Below are 17,949 nucleotides of genomic sequence, written 5' to 3'. Positions count from 1 at the left end.
TTGCGGAGGAAGCAGATGTAGCCAGCTGGCTTTATTCTGTCAATTTGTGCAATTTATTAAAAAATTGATGCAGTTTTTATGTCTTAAGTAAAAACATCTCAATTTTGTAAAGAATATTTTTGTCATTTCAAATTGCATTGTTTTTATTTTCCTAGCTTCTTTTTTTTTAACCCATGCTTTTAAAAATGAAGCATTCCTGGTGGTTTCTTTTATTAGTTTGAGAATACGCTGCCAGTGTCTTCACTAAAAGCGGGCTGTTCCGCAGGCTGGGGTCACAGAGCAGTGGGCTGGTAGCAATGAACGGCACAGGCGGGTGGTGGGGCTGTGTGGCCAGGGCGCTGAAGAAGGCAGCAGGTCCTCTGCTCTGCCAGGATTCTTGTTGGGATGGAGTGGATGGAGTAGGATCCTTTAACCACACAGGCCCGAGGGGACATGCCCTATTTCTGGGGCCTTTATGGTGGCTCCGTGAGGATCACGTGCAGTCCTGTTGGCTTCCCCGCAGGCCCCGGCAGTGTCGGACGCAAGGCGGCSGTGGCTGTGGGAGCGGGGCTGCAGCAGAGCCCGCGAGCGCAGCGGAGAGCCCGGCGGGTCCCGTCCCACCGGTGTCTCCTCTCTCCCCCTACCAGCCATGGGGGAGTTGCTGCAGTTGCCGAGTTGTTAGTGGAGCAGGGGCAGCTCTTGCACTGCTGCCAAGTGAGGCAACACTCCGGCTCTTAAAAGGGGTATTTCACAAGGCTGTCAGGAGTAATGCAATGGCCAAACTTCCAATTTAACAATTTTTACCTTTACCCAAGTGTGTTTACTATAATAGTTATATATTACTTTTGATGTTGCTGCAGTCTATGACAGTTATATATTACTTTTGGTATTGCTGGAATGCTTTTGCAGTGGTGCCAGGGAGGCTGAACACAGCATTTCCTTCCCCTCACAGGGATCAGGATTCCCCTGCTCACGTTGCAGCCTTACCCTTTATATATTGCCTACAGTAGCATAGAAGAGCATGGCAGACAATAACAGGCAGAGAGTTATTGCGCTTCACTTGTGGCTGGGAAGTGATAGATGCCCTTGTGCTGCCTTGGAGAGTGATTCCCGGAGAGTTTGGCACAGGACTAGTTGCTGGAGCCACACTTGATGGTGACGGATTCGCTGGGCTGAAATATGTCACTAATTTAATTCAGCTCTCTTTAATCTGATTGAATCACATCCAGCCATTAAAGGTGTGTGGGAGGAAGGTGGCTGCCACGTGAGGCAAGAGCACCAACCTCTGCATTAAACAGCCATTAGGACAGTGAGTGCAGAAATCCAATTGCTCCATAAATATTTGGTTTCCAAGCATAATGCTAATTAGATATAAGCTTGATGAATGTCAAGAATTAACTAAAACATCTTGGTGGCCTCTGTGGGTTTTAAATATTATCATTATTGCCCAGTATTTTTAGATCTTACGCTAATAGCTTCTTAGAGAGCACGAATGGAATTATCTACTGGTGCAAACAGAGGGTGCAAACAGTTCCTTGCATCATAAAAAATGGCCTCTTCACCTGTCGATTTTCGCTTTTTCTCTAAAATTTATCTAGTTTTTCTCTCCCCTTTTGTGTATGCATTGCAAATAGAAAGATATAAGTAATGTTTTATGGCCAAATTTCATTAACATCACTTCTAACTTTTCTGCCTTGGCTGGGCTCTGAAGGCCAGCACACTGCTGCTCTCCGCTTTCCTTTTGGCAAAAGGAAAATAGCTGCAGTGCTACAAATCTTTGTTTTTAATTAAAAAGGATGTCAGCCAGAATTCATAATTATTCTTGTCCCAGGAAGAAAAGGACTGCAACAGTTTAAACATTTGGTACATGAAGCAGTCACAAAATAAAAACATTTTGGGAAATTACGAACTGAAAGGGAATGCATAATCAAAACCGRCTTGTGGTTGTTTCCCGGGTTTGCCCGCAAGGTCACAGTGGCCGGGCTCTGGCCACGGAGTCGCCGGCTGCTGCTGCTGGTTCCCAGGCTGGAAGCCCCAGGCCRCCGGCTGCAGCCCGCGCTTCCCGCGCAGCGGGATGTGGGAGTCGCTGGTGCCAGCTGTGGGAGCGCGAGGCCCGCTGTGCGCCCCATGGACGTGGGGCTGGGAGGCTGCTGGGACATAGGGCGAYGCGACGGCGCTTCGGCACTGGGAGGAGATGGCAGGAATGCCGCAGCGCTCGTCCCGTTGCACTCGCTTTGACGGGGCAGCACCTGGGGTTCTGCACCTTGTTTTCCATGAAAAGTAGATCAGGTTTTACACTGAGACTAGATTATGGAAATAAGGTTCTGCTTTGATTTTYTTGTGAGGTTGGATGGTTGCTGTGGTTAATAGCAGTAATTAGAGTGTCTGAGAAGTCGAGGAAATTCCAGCTTACTTCATCCAGTCTCTCCCATCCCATTTTCCTGTTTGTGTGAGCAGGAAATGTGAATTCACACAGTGAGTGGATAATGTATCACCCMATAGGCAGCAAAAAAGCGCCAATGAGTGGGTATCGGTGTGCTCGTAGGTCCCACTTTTATGCAGGTGTGATGGGCTCAGTGAGCGTGGTTGTGATGTGCAGCTTCAGTACATGGGAACTGTGTCACAGGAAGGACCAGGATGCTCTGGAGCTACCGGATCTGCTGGARCCCAGAGCTGGGAGGAGCTTCAGGCAGCGACGCACCAGGAGTTGCTCCTTGGCCATCCTTTGTGTTCAAAGCACGAAAGTCCAGGGACAGCCAAGTGTCCTGGTTGTTGTGTCCAGGCCAAGTTTTGTACCTATTTAAAACACTGAAACCACTGAAATTGGTCGGAAATGAGGCAAACATTATGGATATGCAAGTGGTTAGTATTAAACAAAGCAAATAGATATCAAAGGAAATCCATGAAGTACCTGTCTCAGAGGTGCACCTGACTCTCTCGCTCTGCTCTCCGCCTCTCCGCAGTGCTGGTCCTAAGGGAGATAACATTTATGAATGGAGATCTACTATACTCGGACCCCCAGGTTCTGTATATGAAGGAGGTGTTTTTTTCCTGGATATCACATTTTCATCTGACTAYCCATTCAAACCACCAAAGGTAAGGATAAGGTTTTTACAGTGTTGTTCATTTCTTTCCATGCAGGTGAATGTTACTTGTAAAGAGTGAGTGCTTAGCACTTTCTGGAAGTCAAGTTTGCTTATGGTCTTCTGAAAGCTAAAGGGCCTGAAATCCTGGCTTGCAATTTCAAAAAAGAATCCGTGCCTGGTTTATTTGATGAGTGCCACAGCACTGCTGGTTCCCGAGCCTTTCCAAGGGATAAATGAGGTGGTCATTCTGATTGTAAGAGTCAAAAAACMGATTTTAATAGAAAAGTGCAGAAACCTTCTTAGGTTTCTTAGACTGCTTCTCAGTCTACCTAACTGAATATATGTGCAATCATCTCTCCCTTCTAAGCCAAAGCTGTCATATATTTTTCAGGTAATCGTTACCAAAATTAAAGAAGGCTACAAGTAGATTCATTTTGATAGTGTTAAGTGTGTCTTCAGGTTGGCTGAACACTGTGACAACACGCACTATTGTAAAATATCAGGGTAGGTGCAGCTGGTTAGGTCAGCAGCCTGGTTTGATAGTACTTAGCAGCAAAAGCTCTGTCTATAAAATGAAACCAATCTTAACTTACATTTTATTTCCTGGCTTAGAATTAATAGGGACATTTATGAAATCATGATTTCCTAATGGATGCCAGGGAAGCTGATGGGTGTTCCCATGTCAGCCCTCTCACCCACCACCATGCCATGTTACAAATTCTGTCCATGAAACCAGAAGGACATTGCTGACATTTACAAAGAATAAATATGTTCAAGCACACAATATTTCCTAATACTTATGTCGGCTGTGGCAATAGTGTTGTTATGATAAATACAGTATTTTRTTTCTTCATTCCCTAAAGCACTATAACATAAAGAATAAGTATACAGTGTATGTGTGTGTATATATATATATATGTGTGTATATATATATAAATATATAAAGAAATACGTATACATCTCCAAAATTCACAGCATTTAATGTTCTCTGATTTAGGACTGAGATAAAATTCTCCTAAGGGAGATTTTAGATAAATTTCTCCATGAAAATCATGAGGATTTGTGTTCAGTTTGGTCATTTTGGGACTTTCAGTGGCTTTATAAAACATTTAATGGATTGGTACAAAAACCCAATATTTAGTTCACCTTATTCTGCTTTATGTATTTATGGCACTTCAAATATTTCTAACTTCTCCTTTATGCAGAATTATACTTCACTGTTTACCAGTACTAGTGTGAAATAATTTTAAAATGAGTATGGTGTCATTATGATACCATTGTTTTAGATGGTATCATATCGTTGTTTTAGATAGTATGTTATGTCCTGCCTAATAAAAGATATTACAAAGATTTAGTTAGATGCTAATTAGAAGAAAAATGCTATATTCTAGTTTTAAGTATTACTTTTCGGAAGTAAGAAAATGATCAAKTTATGATTGAATAAGCAGGAGAAATTCTGTCTACTTCTTTGTATTTGATAAGTGCAATAAAACTTTGCTGGTGGCAGATAATCCTTGACATGCAGTTCAATATCTTCATTAAATAGTGCACAGAATGACAGAGTGTTACCAGACAGAGTTGCCTCTGGGAAGGTAATTTGTGCAGCACAGACTTCCATGGTAGCTCTYCTAAAAAGTAACCATGACTAACAAACCAATAAGCCCTTTTCTCTCAAGTGAAATGATTTTAGAAAATGAACAGAGAGGAGTGGCCTCCACAGGAGTCCTGCAGAATTGAGACAGACACTTCTGCTCCCTGAGAGCCGGGACTGCCCTGCGAGGCAGCAGTTAACGTCTCCTTTCCTTCTTTCTCTCACACGGTGATTCCAGGTTACTTTCCGTACCAGAATTTATCACTGCAACATCAACAGTCAGGGAGTCATCTGTCTGGATATTCTGAAAGACAACTGGAGCCCTGCTCTGACTATTTCAAAGGTTCTGCTCTCCATTTGTTCTCTTTTGACAGACTGCAACCCTGGTAAGGAACTGACTGAGAATCACCCCTTACTTGTTTGCATTATTTCACATGATACATATCATGTATAATTTGTATGTCTGATTGTAGATTAAATCAAAATTAATAATTCTTTAAAACTGGGGAGGAAATGCTGCTCTTTTGGCATGTGGTTCCACACTGAAGGGCTCTTTTCACTCCTGTGACACAAGAGAAAACCAGCACTGTTAAGCCCATTCTTTCAGAGGTGTGGTAGAGAAGAAATCCATTGCAGGCCTGTATCCCAACCACTGCAGCAAGTGAACCAAGTATCCAGGAAGGCCACAGGATTTCTCTGAATTCACTGAGTCATAAATCATTCACACTGGAAGTGACCGCAGGAAGTCCCTTCTCAGCAGATAACAGCTGAAATGTTTAAGCTTGCAGCTGTGATGGGCCCAACGTTTGCCATTTTCTGAGAAAGCCCCTTATTCCTGCTGGGCTTTGAGGAACTTCCCTGGAAGCAGTAGGGTTTCACAGCAACGACTGTATGAGCAGCGTCGTCATGCAGTGAATGCCAATGGCTTGTGCTCCATAGAGGAACCGAGGGGTGAGGCTGAGATTCATTTAGAGAAGACCGATAAGGAACAGGGAGAAACAAATCAGCGTGTTAGATACAAAATGTTGGTGCCCCTTGGTATGGTGGCACTGCACTGCCCTCCCCAGGGTGCTCTGGTCTGGGGGACRCATCCTGGCCTCAGGCGACCAGAGCTTCCCGGCCAGAGAGGAGGCTCTGCCTGCTGTGACTGCGACAAGCTCCTCGTTCTGCAGCCTGCAAGGGARCTCTTGTACCTGTCTGCAGGTCCATCACCATCAGCTGGCAGCTCGTCTGTCTGTGTAGGGGATGTTTGCCCTCCTTGAGCAGATTAGGTTTTCAGAAAATGAAAGGCTTTTGGGGAAGGTTTGTAGTTTGACAACATTTGTTGTTGAAAGTAGTAGCAAATTGTACCTGACAGAAAAGTTCCTGGATTGCTGGTGATCTCACAAAACTACCTCTGCTGCTTTTGCCAAGTTTTAGCTGAAAAGAGCAGCTGCAGCATTTGAACAAAGCTCTCTGCCTGTCTTTTAACCTACAAAAACTCAGACTAGCAAACCAGATTAAAACATCTTCCTATTCAATGTGCCTTGTGTGTTTTCTCTTGGAAATGTCTTGTATGATWAGACCCTCGTTACATCTCACAGCATTTGCTGCCCTAACAAAGTGTTTTGGAATAGACTGTGGTTTTTGAGCCCTGGCTCTTCATTGTGGGATGGTTCCTGACATACCCTCTCGTGTCTTTTGCAGCTGATCCTYTGGTCGGAAGCATAGCCACTCAGTATCTGACCAACAGAGCAGAACATGACAGGATAGCCAGACAGTGGACCAAGAGATATGCAACATAAATGACAAACTACTTGTGCAGTGTGAAGGTGCAGAAGGCAGCTTTACAGTGTGCAACAGATCTTTATAGCCTTTACAATACGGACTTCTGTGTATATGTTAAACTGATTCTACTCTGCTTTTATCCTTTTGAAGACTGGGATACTGCCCCCAAAAAGGTAAATGCTGTCAAGAGTAGAAATTTGTAGCTGTAGATTAGTTATGTTTAAAATGCCTACTTGCAAGTCTTGCTTCTTTGGGATATCAAAATGTATTTTGTGATGTACTAAGGATACTGTTCCTGAAGTCAACCAAATATTATAGTGCATTTTAGCCTAATTCATTATCTGTATGAAGTTATTAAAGGTAGCTGTAGATTACTAGGAATTATGTCATTTGTATTAAACCCAGATCTATTTCCAATATGTGGTACATGCTGTTGTGAAAACTGTTTTAACTTTTACCTTTGTCAGTTTGTAATGAAAGGATTTCCTTTTTCCCTTTGTAGCTCAGAGAGCACCCAGTGTATCATCTCAAACACAATAAACATGTTCCCCAAGGAGCAGTTTCTTTGTTTTCCTATTTTAAATTAATATTTGAATAAATTTAATTATAGTAACAAGGCAAGGCCATTGTATCCCAGATCCCTGTGGGTAATCTTTAAATTAATACACATAAGCAAAGGCTTGCTAGTAAATGTTAATGCACACCCGTGGATYGTTTAAATTTCCCCTGCTTTTCTTTTACAGAACAAATGTCGTTTCTACCATTTCCTTAAATTCCGTGCTGTGGAGCTCTCGCTCGCTCTCTCTCGCTCCCTCTCTCTCTCCAGAGGAGGAGGAGCTGGAGCTGGAGCTGCCCCGCTCCTGCCAGGGCCCTGGGAGCCGCTCGCCTCAGGGTGCCAGGGTGCCTCAATCTTGCTGCAAACTTTAATTCCACAGGACTAGGGCAACGTTACCGAGTCTGGTGCTTTCATTTCAGATCAGAGCAAGTGTGACTTGCCARTCTGGAGAATTACAATTGTCCATTGAAAATGGTCTTCCAAAGCACGATTGAACACTACTCTATCATCTGTCCAGAAAGAAAGGAAGGATGAGAATAAATTTAATTACATTTTTATGACATAAAAACAGTTGTGGGGGAAATAACTTTGTTAGTGAAAATGAAATGTGTAAGACTTTTGGACTACTTTTTCCTCCCCCTTCTTCTCTTTCTGCCTTGAAAATTTTGTAACATCTGTAAGTAACAAAGATACAGCTTTGTAGTACACATACTTGAAAAAGCAGAGTCACTAGTAATTTTATAATTTAAGCTTTTGTAGGTTGCCAGTCACAATATTGATTATAAAAAGAACTTTTGATCCCTTTAAAGGATTTTTAAAATTACAGCTAATTTCAATCTTTACTCTCTCTCCCTTATCACCTGGCGTTTTTGGAGATCCTGTAGCACTTCCATCAATAAGAAGCTCTGTGCATTTAATATATTGAAAACTGAATGTTAAGTTTAAATATTAAAGCAATAGAAACTGTTGAAAGATCTAAATCTAAAATTAGCCATCACTAATGTAGATCTGCTTTTGTATCAGATGACCTTTGAGCATGAATCGTCCAGCCTACTTTCTCCAGATTGCTAAAGGTGGTTTGAGGAACTGTGGATCCCAAGTATCTCCACCTAGAAACCAATCCCTCTTGATAGCTACAGGATAGCTCTAGAGGTCAGGGTGCAAAAGGGAATGAGAAACAGGAGATCTGGCAGGTCCACACACATGCACTAGGTAACAGCCTAATGCCAGGAGATGAAGTGCTGGAAATCACCGCTGAAGGTGACCCGAGTTTCTCGCTGTGTCCTTGAACACAGGGAGAACCAGCACAGCTTGGCAAGGAGACCCGGGGATATGCGTGTGTGTGGGCCGTGCCGTCTGCTCACTGCGCTCCTCCGCGCACGGCGATGCTGCCCAGCGCTTTGCGCCGCTCCAGAGACTTCCCAGTGAAGTGCAAACCATGTATTTCACATGTTAACTATGTTGCCTACGGAATTAACAGATTTATATCATAAAATATTATGGTATAACAATAAAGGTTTTAATCCTAATTTTAATGTATTCTGGGTTTTGTATTGTACCTACAACTTAAAATACCTAGGTGTACGAGTGGGATGCCTTGTTAGTGTTGCCCCATCTTGCATTCCTTGCAATTGGATCCTTTACACTGAATTCCCAACCCCCTTTTTTTTTGTTGGTTTGTCCTGAATCTGTTCTTTTTTAATGTAGTTTTTTTGTGTGTAAATTTTATATTTACTGAAGTAAAGGTTGTTTTGTGTAAACATTTAAACTTTAAAAAAAAAAAGAAGCTAATTTTGTTTCTCAAGTTCTCTCTGCTAAAACATGCAGTAGAAAGAAATTTGTATTGTTAAATAAATCAATTAGTTGTTAAATGAGAATGTGTGTCTGTTTTCGTGGGGAGGGGAGAAACCTCTGATGGAAATATGTCCAAAATACTCATTGTAAGGAGATGTATGGGCTAAGAGGCAGCTATTTTGTTTCTAAGTGTGAATACTGTTTTCAGCCCTTCTGCTAGATTCTACTTTTATGAGTGAACTTCACCTTTCCTGCATTTTCTTCAGCAAAATTGATCATTAGATAAGCACAGGAAAGAAGAAGGTCTTTTCAGCATCCTGAAGTAAAACAGCCTGCAGGTCAGTGACAGTAGCGTGACCGCACGAGATGTGATGCAGTTATAAGACAGCACGGGGTTTGCGCAGGCCGGGCGGGGGCCGGGAGGCGGCGGCACTGGGCAGCTCGGTGCGGCTTCCTGTACCCTATCCCCTAACCTTTGGGGGCAGCGAGCCTCTCRTTTATATATTGCCTCGTGGCTCCTGAACCAGAACAGCAGCTTCTCTGTGCTCGCTAACCACCTACCCTGAAAGCCCTTGAACAGGATCCCAAGACAGCAGGAGAGAGAAAACAGAACATGTGTTTTAAGGAGAGAAGGAGTGAGCCAAGAGTGCGGCTGCTTGTACCRCTGGGCAGGTAGCCTGACCTTGCTGAACTGTTGATGCGAATGGGGCCTGTTCAGTGGGAGCTCCTGTGGAAAGGCAGATAAGGCAGTTGGGCAATGAGCAGATAACTGCCAGAAAGCTGCAGCACCTGCTGCTTGTGCTCCTTGGCGTYTGTGCATCCCTCCAGGAGCGCTGTCGTGACCAACTCTACTGCCGGGTGGAACAGAACGCACCCAGCCCAGGAGCAAGGGCTTGGGGCATCCTGAAGAGCTTCCCAGAATAAAGGAAGGGATAAGTAAGTACCCCTAAGAATAAAGAAGAAGAGGTAAGTAAGCAGAATAAGTACAAAAATATAMACAGATCTCATGGTGAGTTAATCTGAGTACAGGTGCTGCATCTAAAGTGAAGTAAGATATGGTGGGACCATGTGGATGGGCAAGAAATACATCTTATATTGACAGTTCTATCTGTTTGTGTAGAGTGTCCTGGAAGCAGTTTATACCTCCATTAGGTCTGAGATAAATGTCTTTCTGAACCACTCTACACTATGGCCTTGCACAGCATCCTTTGACAGTGAGCTCCACAGTTTAACTATGAACTGTGTGAAAAAGTGCTCCCATGGTTGTTACGGGATCCTCTCCTGTGCCTTGCTAGGTGAGCATTTCTTTTGATGCCTTTTAGTTTGGTACTCTGCCATACTCTGTGGTACTTTAGTTTTGTTGAGAAATAATGAGTAATTGCATCTGTTCTCCTGCTTGATCCCATTGCTGTTTCTTTGTGCCGTTGCTACTGTCAGCCCTTCAGGAATCTCTCTCTCCAGGCTAGAAAGTTCTCATCTATATATTCTCTCCCAGCCACTCTTGTCCCCCCCATTCTGYGATTCGTCTCCAATTTAAGGGAACGAGGACTGCTCACAGTATGCAAAAAGTGAGCTCGTGATTCATCTGTTCTAATGTTTTCTGCTTTGGTCTGTTTACCCAGTAATCCTTCATACTCTGTTTGCCTTTTTGAGCATTGTGTAATGAGTTAATGTGTTCATTGAGCTATAYTCAGAAATGCTGCAATCTATTTTCTGGGTGAGAACAGCTAGTTCTAAGTTAATCTTTTATGTAGATCTAATGAGTTTTTCTTTCCCCAAATCCATTACTGTGTACGTATCATCATCGTGGTTTTATCTCCCACTTCTCAGAACCATGAAAYCTTCATGACCGTTCGCAGTTGGTTCTGGCTTTGGCTGTCTTGAATATYGGGACTGTGTGGTGCCTATGCTAGGGACAGGAGGCAGCAGCAAGAGTAATAGCAAAGAACACTGGACAGGTCTGTCTGCCAAGAACTGATGGGTCCCTGTGGAGAAATTATCATCCCGCTTCTGAATGGCACAAATGAAAGCAGCTGCCAACTGTTTTCATCAGTCTGGGCTTTGTCTCCCTCTACAGAACAAATGTCAGGTCATTATTTAAAGAGGAGCTCAATGTGGGTAAATTTTCCAGAGTGCTGAACGAGCTGTCATCCTAGAGATTAGTTTTCTGGGATATCATATAGGTAGACGGGTGAATCTCAAATCCCATGGGAGACTGTGCTTCTGAATGTAGCAATCGGATATATCTGTGAAGTGTAAGGTTGGGTAAGGAATCTGCAGCCTAACATTTCTTCAAGGAGCCACTCAGCAATAACAGCCCTGGAAACACAGGACCAATAAGTGGAAGCTGAATGAAGCTGTTAAATACAGTGGTACGTGATGGCATTGCTGTCAGCGAGCAAGGCCACCACTCGTAACTGTAGAAATGTGACTGTATTTGTGTATCTTGGCATTTAAAATCTATTTATATTTTTGAACAAGCAGAAAGAGCTGCTGTGCCCGGGCTTCGCTGCGAGCTGTGGAGCCGACGTGCTYGCATCTCCCAGCCGGAGCTGGTGCTCAGCAGCAGCATCCTGACTTCCAGGCATTTCTGATTGCTGCTGAATTGTTTCTTAAGCAAGGATTTAATGAAGAATGAAGCACATTAAGGTAACAGTTAAGCTTCATTCATTAGTTTAGTTTATMATTTAGTGTAAAACAATCTGAGTTACCTTTCCTAAGATAACAAAGTAAAAATCAAATTACACTCCAGTTCTTCGTGGAGATTATGCTGGTCATAAGCATTGCTGTCACCTAGTTCAGTACATTACAGCAGCAAATCTTGTACCTTTACCACAGTTCATTTCACCTACTGCAAAATATTTGATACAAGCACTTTTAAATTAGCAGAAGAAAATAAAAGTAAAAAAATGACACACTGTGGAGTTTTGCAGAAGCTTGTGAAGTTCTGCTGAAGAAGGACTACCTAAGCTCCCTGAACTTGCATTAAAGAAAAACTAAAGTTAGGACAAACCAAACTAAGTACTGGCTTTCCTGGCTGAGTTACTTCCTGTTTGCTGCACAGTTAAATAACAAATTTGAGTTTTTTGTCAGTTTAACGGTCTCTTTAATGGCAGCCCCAGCAGTTCTCGCAAGCCATTCCTGCTGCGTTGGGGGCAGCGCGCTCCTCCCTGCGCCTGTCGYGGGGCCTGGACATCTCCGGGGAGACAGGGAGGCGGGAGGGAGCGCAGAGGGAGCCCGGGCTTGGCAGCCGCCTCAGCTCGTGCCTGTCCCCTCGTCGCACTGGGGCCGGCGGCGCCGCAGTGCTCAGCACTGCTGCGCTGGGACACCCGGCTCTGGATGAGAGGCGGTTACAGATCGTGAATATTTTAGCTAACAAGAGAGGTATTATTATATTTTAGATAARAAGAAATTTGAAAGGACTGTGGCAGTGCTTGACATTTAACTCAGAGCTCTTCAGAGGAGGATGTGGATGAGATCTCGACAGTGCCCTGAATCTCCAGCATTTGGGGAAACCGTGAGCCCCAGAGAAGGGAATATTTAAGGGTCCCCTAGTTSCTACCTGCCCTGCCCTCTTGGCACTGACCTTGGCTGTAAGGTTCTTGTGGTACCTAGAATTTAAATGGTTTTATTTTCACTGCAGATAACTAAAGCATTAACTATTTTCGGGCCATGTGCCCTTACTGGTTCTTCTGTCTTAAGGTCACAGACACCTTGAGAAGCAGCTTGGGGAGCTGCTGYTGCTGCTGCTGGTTTAACCACAGCCCCGTTGCTGTTGTGAGTGCCGAGCAGCCTGTGAGCGCCAGAGGAGCTCAGCTGCCGTGGGGTGTCTTCTCTGCGCCAGAATAAAGCGTGAAGGGAGGGCAAAGGTCTTTCTCACAAGGCCTTCCCACCCTTGCTGTTGCTTTCTTTCCCCTCTCCTTTCAGGGCTTCAAAACAAGTCATTTTTCCCCACCTGGTTATTAGGAAAATCTGGTTAATATCARTCTAGGGGTTCAGGCTCGAATTAATACAAGGTTAACATGGCAGCTGAGGGATGGGGAAGCAGAAGCGGCTCTAGCTTAGGCTGGTCTGCAGGAGGCCTCTGGAGACCCTCGCGCTGGCACGAATTGCTGCCCGAAGGGCAATTACATTGGGCAGCCTCAGCTGGGGCAGCGGGCACCCCATGTCCTCGCTCTGAGCGCCAGCTCGCGCTGCCAGCTTCGCTCTGCCACCGCGGCCCCGCGCGGGAGCAGGTGGCGGGAAGGCGGCTCCCCTGCGCGGACGGGGCCTGCGCTCCGCTCCGCGCGCAGCCGCGAGCCCACGCGCCGCTCGGCCCGCCGCACACAGGCAGGGAGCAGAAAGAAACCGGACAGACACAAAAACAAATAAAAACCCACAAAAAACAGAAAAGCAACAAGAAGAAGGAAATCTCAGGCAGGTGTGAAGGACCAATCTGGTAAACAAGAGGAACAAGACAGTGGGAGTGAGGAAAACAAAACCAATGTGCAGGAGCGAGGCCTGAGTGGTGGCAACTGAACAGATGGACTGACTGCTCTACTCAGTGTCTTCCAGGGAGGCTCAGAGATGGTAATTCGACTGTGAGACAGAAAGGACAAGACAGCAAGGTGCAGATTTTCCTTTCCTGGCTGCCATGTTTGCTGCCTTCTGAGACCTCTGTAACCCCCTGGGCTTTTGTTACTTGTATTACATGAGGGTTAGGGCTGGGCAGGCACCAGCTGCCCTGGCAGCCTGGGGCTGCAGGAGGAGGGAGGCTGGGAAGTGGCTCCCCATGCCGCGGTGATGCTGCCCGGGCACTTGTGCCCAGAGAAGATTTGCTGCTCAGCTTCAGCCCTAGCCAACAGGGACAAAACTGGTTCTGAAACTGTAAGCTTATTTCGCTTGTTATTGAATAAAATGATAAATGATGTGAAGATTGGAAGCCCAAAATTCTTTCACCTGAGCATTTGGTTACTGCTATAACTCCTTCCTCTCGCTGTCTCCATTCTAGACAGCATCACTCATTGTGACTCAAGTTACACAARGTCATTAGCTAAAATTACCCAAACCAGCACCATCCCATCCCGCACTAGATGCCYGGTAAGTCCCTGTGCTAATCTCAATTGCCAGTACTTTGAAAGACCTATAGTAGCTTAAGTCAAATCCCACCCATCCTGAGCTACTGCGACTACTCTGATCTCCTGCAAAAGGAGCTGAGTGGGTGACAAATGTCTTTCAAAATTTGAGGATTTCATCTCACAGCTGCTTCTGGTTGCAGAAACCAGGGGACTCTAACAGCAACTAAACACAAAAAAGACAGCTAGCCAGAGCTGTGGAGGCTCAAAAAAGCACAGAAAGCTCTGTTTAATGAATACCCAGTGCATAATTTCCTAGTGAATCTAAAAATTATCTACTGACAACTGACGAGTATGGCCATGCCATTTGGAGCTCATGTTGAAGAGACTCGTATGACTGAAGCTGCGTGCGGCACAGCCGCGAAGCAGAAACACCTGCCACGAGCCTAGAAGAGCAGCAACGACAGTCCACATGAAGAGCATCTTGCCAGAAGCCATGCCAGAAGCAGGTGTGCCTGCTTGAGCAGGAAGGTTGGACTAGATGATCTGTAGAGGTCCCTTCCAACCTTAAATATTCTGAAATATTCTGAAATGTCAGTGCTGTAAGCACGAAGCTGTGATCCCCTGCGCTGGGTCCTATGCAGGGAGGGCTGCCTTGCCCATCCTGTGAAAAGGGAAATGAAAAAATTGACCTGTCGGTGGAGGAAGTCACCACCAGCTGCAGGCTGATGCAGAGAGTGACTCAGAGCCAGCAGTTCCAGCAAACAGGTTCGGTTCCCAAAAAGCCAGGACCCCGACAGGCTGAGAGACCAGCTATTCATCACGGCTCCTACAGCCCTGTGGAAAACAGGAAGAACGGAAATGCCTGAACACGGTTTCTTTCTGCTCGAGACGGGGCAGACAGCCCCAAACTCAGTGTGCTGGGACTCTGAAGGGGCTGGGGCCTGGACACCATGGGGACAGACCCTGCCCATGGGAAGGTCAGGCCAGCAGCCCTCCTGCACAAACCAGGCCGCGCAGTGGGTCCCTCACTGTGCGCTCAGCGTCCAAGTACTGACCTTGGATCAGCTTTCGTGATTTCTTTTTATAATTTAGTTGCCCTTCGTTTTTAAATAAAAAGGATAAGCATTTTTCAAGTTTTCTATCCCACAGGGGTTCCCRCCAAGGCTGCCATGGAATCACTGCACATTTTGTTTCTCTCTCTTACTTCCACGCTGCACGTTATCCTTTCTGGTAGGAGTATTTTGCCACCATCAGGATTTTGTCTGAGGGACGTGGTTATTGCAAGGTTATTGTACATGATAGGTGAGAACTGTATCAGGAGACTAATTTCGCTGCCTGACAGAAGTGCAAATGCCTCAGTTCTAACCAAATTCAAACTCTGTTACGTGGGCAAAWCTTCTGTCAACATTGGGAAGGGTTCTGCTCAACTACTCCCCAAACAAGCCATTTTTTTTCGCTTTGATTTACTGATATTACAGCTAGTCTCTGTTCCTAAATGTGCCACTCAGTGGCCATTTGCTGCCTCTCCTCATCTTTTCTAGATGCCTCAGCATTAAGAAATTAATGTTCTTTTTGGAGGAATGCCATCTTTGTTGGAATTATAAACAAAAAAAGGAAGCAGAAAGAACAGGGGAAAATAAAAAAAAAAAAAAGAGATTTTGACTTTACAGAGAGAGAGTGAATGCTGGGGAAGCATTYGTGGACACGCGAGCCTGCTCCGCGACGCGACGCACGAGCGGGGCACAGCGCGCAGTAAGGAAAGTAAAGGGGCAGTAACTAATTTACAGCTTTTTGAGATAAATAGGTTAAGAAAAGTTGGTCTGGCCCTAGATTCTCATGGCTAAAAGCAAGTTGCTTGTAAGCATGGATTCATTTTCTAATAATATTCAGAATAAGTCCGATTAGTCCATACAAATATGCAAGAACCCAGCGGCTGCCGGATGCAAGGCCACGACCATGTGGCATTTCTTTTCAGTTTTCTCTTCCTCGTGCTGTATTACTGCCTCAACTGTTGTGAGCACACACTTCCAACCATGCCACAGCAATTTATTATTAGAAATAATACGCAACAGAACAGAATTTTAAGCCTCAACAGTTCTCTTTGCTGCACTGAGATGAATAAACAACAGTTTTATCATTTCAGAATTTCCTTTCATCTCAAGACAGAATAAAAAGTTGGAATTTTGAAATTCATAAAATGAAAATTAAAGAAAAGAAAGTACCTTTGAGATTTCAAAGGGAGTATATTCAGGCGTTTTGCAGTGTTAAGATCAAAGCACTTAATGTGGATGGTACCATGAAGTGTGTACATTCCCAATCACAACTACCAACATCAGCACGTGCAGCCTGACCAAAAATACAGAAAGCGGCTACTCAGTTATGATAATGTTGATCACTGTCATGTGCTCATGCAAACTTTCCATTACATCAAACCTGTATTTCCTTGCTGAGGAAGAATTAAACTTTTTTTTTCAGAAAGATAAGATAGGAATCAGAAATGTTCATTATGCAGGGATGGCTAGAGACAAAATACTTTGCAGAGCTTGCAAAAACAGCCTCTAAACCCTGCTTTTTTTTTTTTTTTTTTTTTTCCCAGTAAATGTATAAGTCACCTTCTAGGGCGTTTCCCTTCACCACTGCTTTGTTTTCATCCACACCTATCTGAAACTAGAATCACTTCCTCCAACCTGTTCTGCTTTAGATACTTTCATTCTTGCGTGCATGAGTTTCCGATTGCCTCTCTTCACATTTTGCAGTGATCTATTTTAATCAGATTTATAGTGTACCCCTTTCCACTCTGTTTCAATTGTATGGGAGATTTTCACATCCTGCTATATTACAATGAAAATAAAAATATGCTTCTTCTATCACATTGTAATTTTGAACTCCTTGCTAGACTTAGAAATGATGTTGCTTTCTCTTTTAGCTAAAAGGAAGAGTGGAACACACCTTGCTCAAAACAATAAGCAATGACAGGCCCTGGTCTGTTATTCTTTTTAAGTCGTATTATAGTTTTCCAGGCAGAAAAAAGCCTTCCCCATTTTGACCAAATCAAACATGCAAAGTAGGTTTCTTCATCTCACAATCTCTTTCTTCTCAATGGATGATTCAATCTCTCTACTCCCAATGGATGAAGTTCCCTGGTGAAATCTGCAGGCACTCAGWAATCTTGAATTGAAAATTCCGCAACATGATGGCTCCTGCAAAGCACTAATGTGTACATAGAGTTAATAACCACCTTGTAGTTACTTTGTGGTCTCTCCCTGATCATCTTCCATTTTCAGTGTAAGCTGGGAGCTTTCTGGGACAGCTTTCTGGAAGAGGTGCATTTTTAAACCACATGTATGAATAAAATCTAGGACAGCTGCCTGCTGGGCCCTAGARTAGATCTTCTAATTATAAGGCAGTCCTGTCCATCAGCTTTGCTATTTTGGGGTGCCTGAACAAATGGGACTTGGAGCCAGGGAAAATGCTCCTGTATCTCCTTTCAGATTCCCCAGGCAAGTTTTCCCTGTCTCTAGCTGTGCCGCTGACGGCACTGACAAAGTAACCCATTGCCACTGGATTGGGTAGGAAAAGGAAGGGCTCAGCTCTCCGCAGACCCCCCTGCCYTGGGCTGCACCTACTTTCCCAGCTCCCCGTTTTCCACGAGGGCAGCTGGGYCGACCCTCCCAGCTACTGGCGCCTTGGCAAAAACCCGTGCCCGGTCTCGAGGAAAAAACGATTATGGATCCAGCATAGTCAGGCCCGCTTYGGAGCCACGGGCAGTGAGATCCTTCAGAAGGAAGCCTTCCCAGGCGCTGTACACACGCGTATGGTAGTTCCTCACCTTTCTTATAGATAATTCCCTCGGCCAACGACATTTCTTATCTGCTTAACGTTTAGATCCGATGCACCCAGCTATTTACAGCAGCCCTTAGCGCACCGTGAGAGAGTCGACAGGCTGTTTTAAGCAATGTATAGACGGATACATGGAGCAGACGGATACCAACACTGGAAAGCACGGTGCCAGCAAGGCGCAAGAGCCGGGTGCGCTCACACCCCGGCCGCGCGCACAGCCTGCGGCTGCCGCAGGCCCGGGCGGTTCCCGGCGCGCGCCGCGCGGGGGCGCTGCGGCAG

General features: G+C 44.9%; 1 protein-coding gene across 1 annotated transcript in view; it reads left to right on the top strand.

Moving 5' to 3' along the window:
• UBE2E3 (ubiquitin conjugating enzyme E2 E3) overlaps positions 1 to 8,202 on the top strand; it is a 41,720-nt gene extending 33,518 nt beyond the window's left edge. The window contains exons 4-6 of the mRNA XM_026052084.1: positions 2,943 to 3,075; positions 4,895 to 5,042; positions 6,343 to 8,202. Of these exons, the coding sequence (XP_025907869.1) occupies positions 2,943 to 3,075; positions 4,895 to 5,042; positions 6,343 to 6,440 (379 nt within the window). The 3' untranslated portion in view covers positions 6,441 to 8,202. The remainder of the gene's footprint in view (positions 1 to 2,942; positions 3,076 to 4,894; positions 5,043 to 6,342) is intronic.
• Positions 8,203 to 17,949: the final 9,747 nt, after the last annotated feature.

This window comes from Nothoprocta perdicaria, unplaced genomic scaffold (assembly GCF_003342845.1).
Source record: "Nothoprocta perdicaria isolate Ctin4 unplaced genomic scaffold, notPer1 scaffold_83, whole genome shotgun sequence".
NCBI lineage: Eukaryota > Metazoa > Chordata > Aves > Tinamiformes > Tinamidae > Nothoprocta > Nothoprocta perdicaria.
This window is presented reverse-complemented; position numbering and strand designations above follow the sequence as displayed.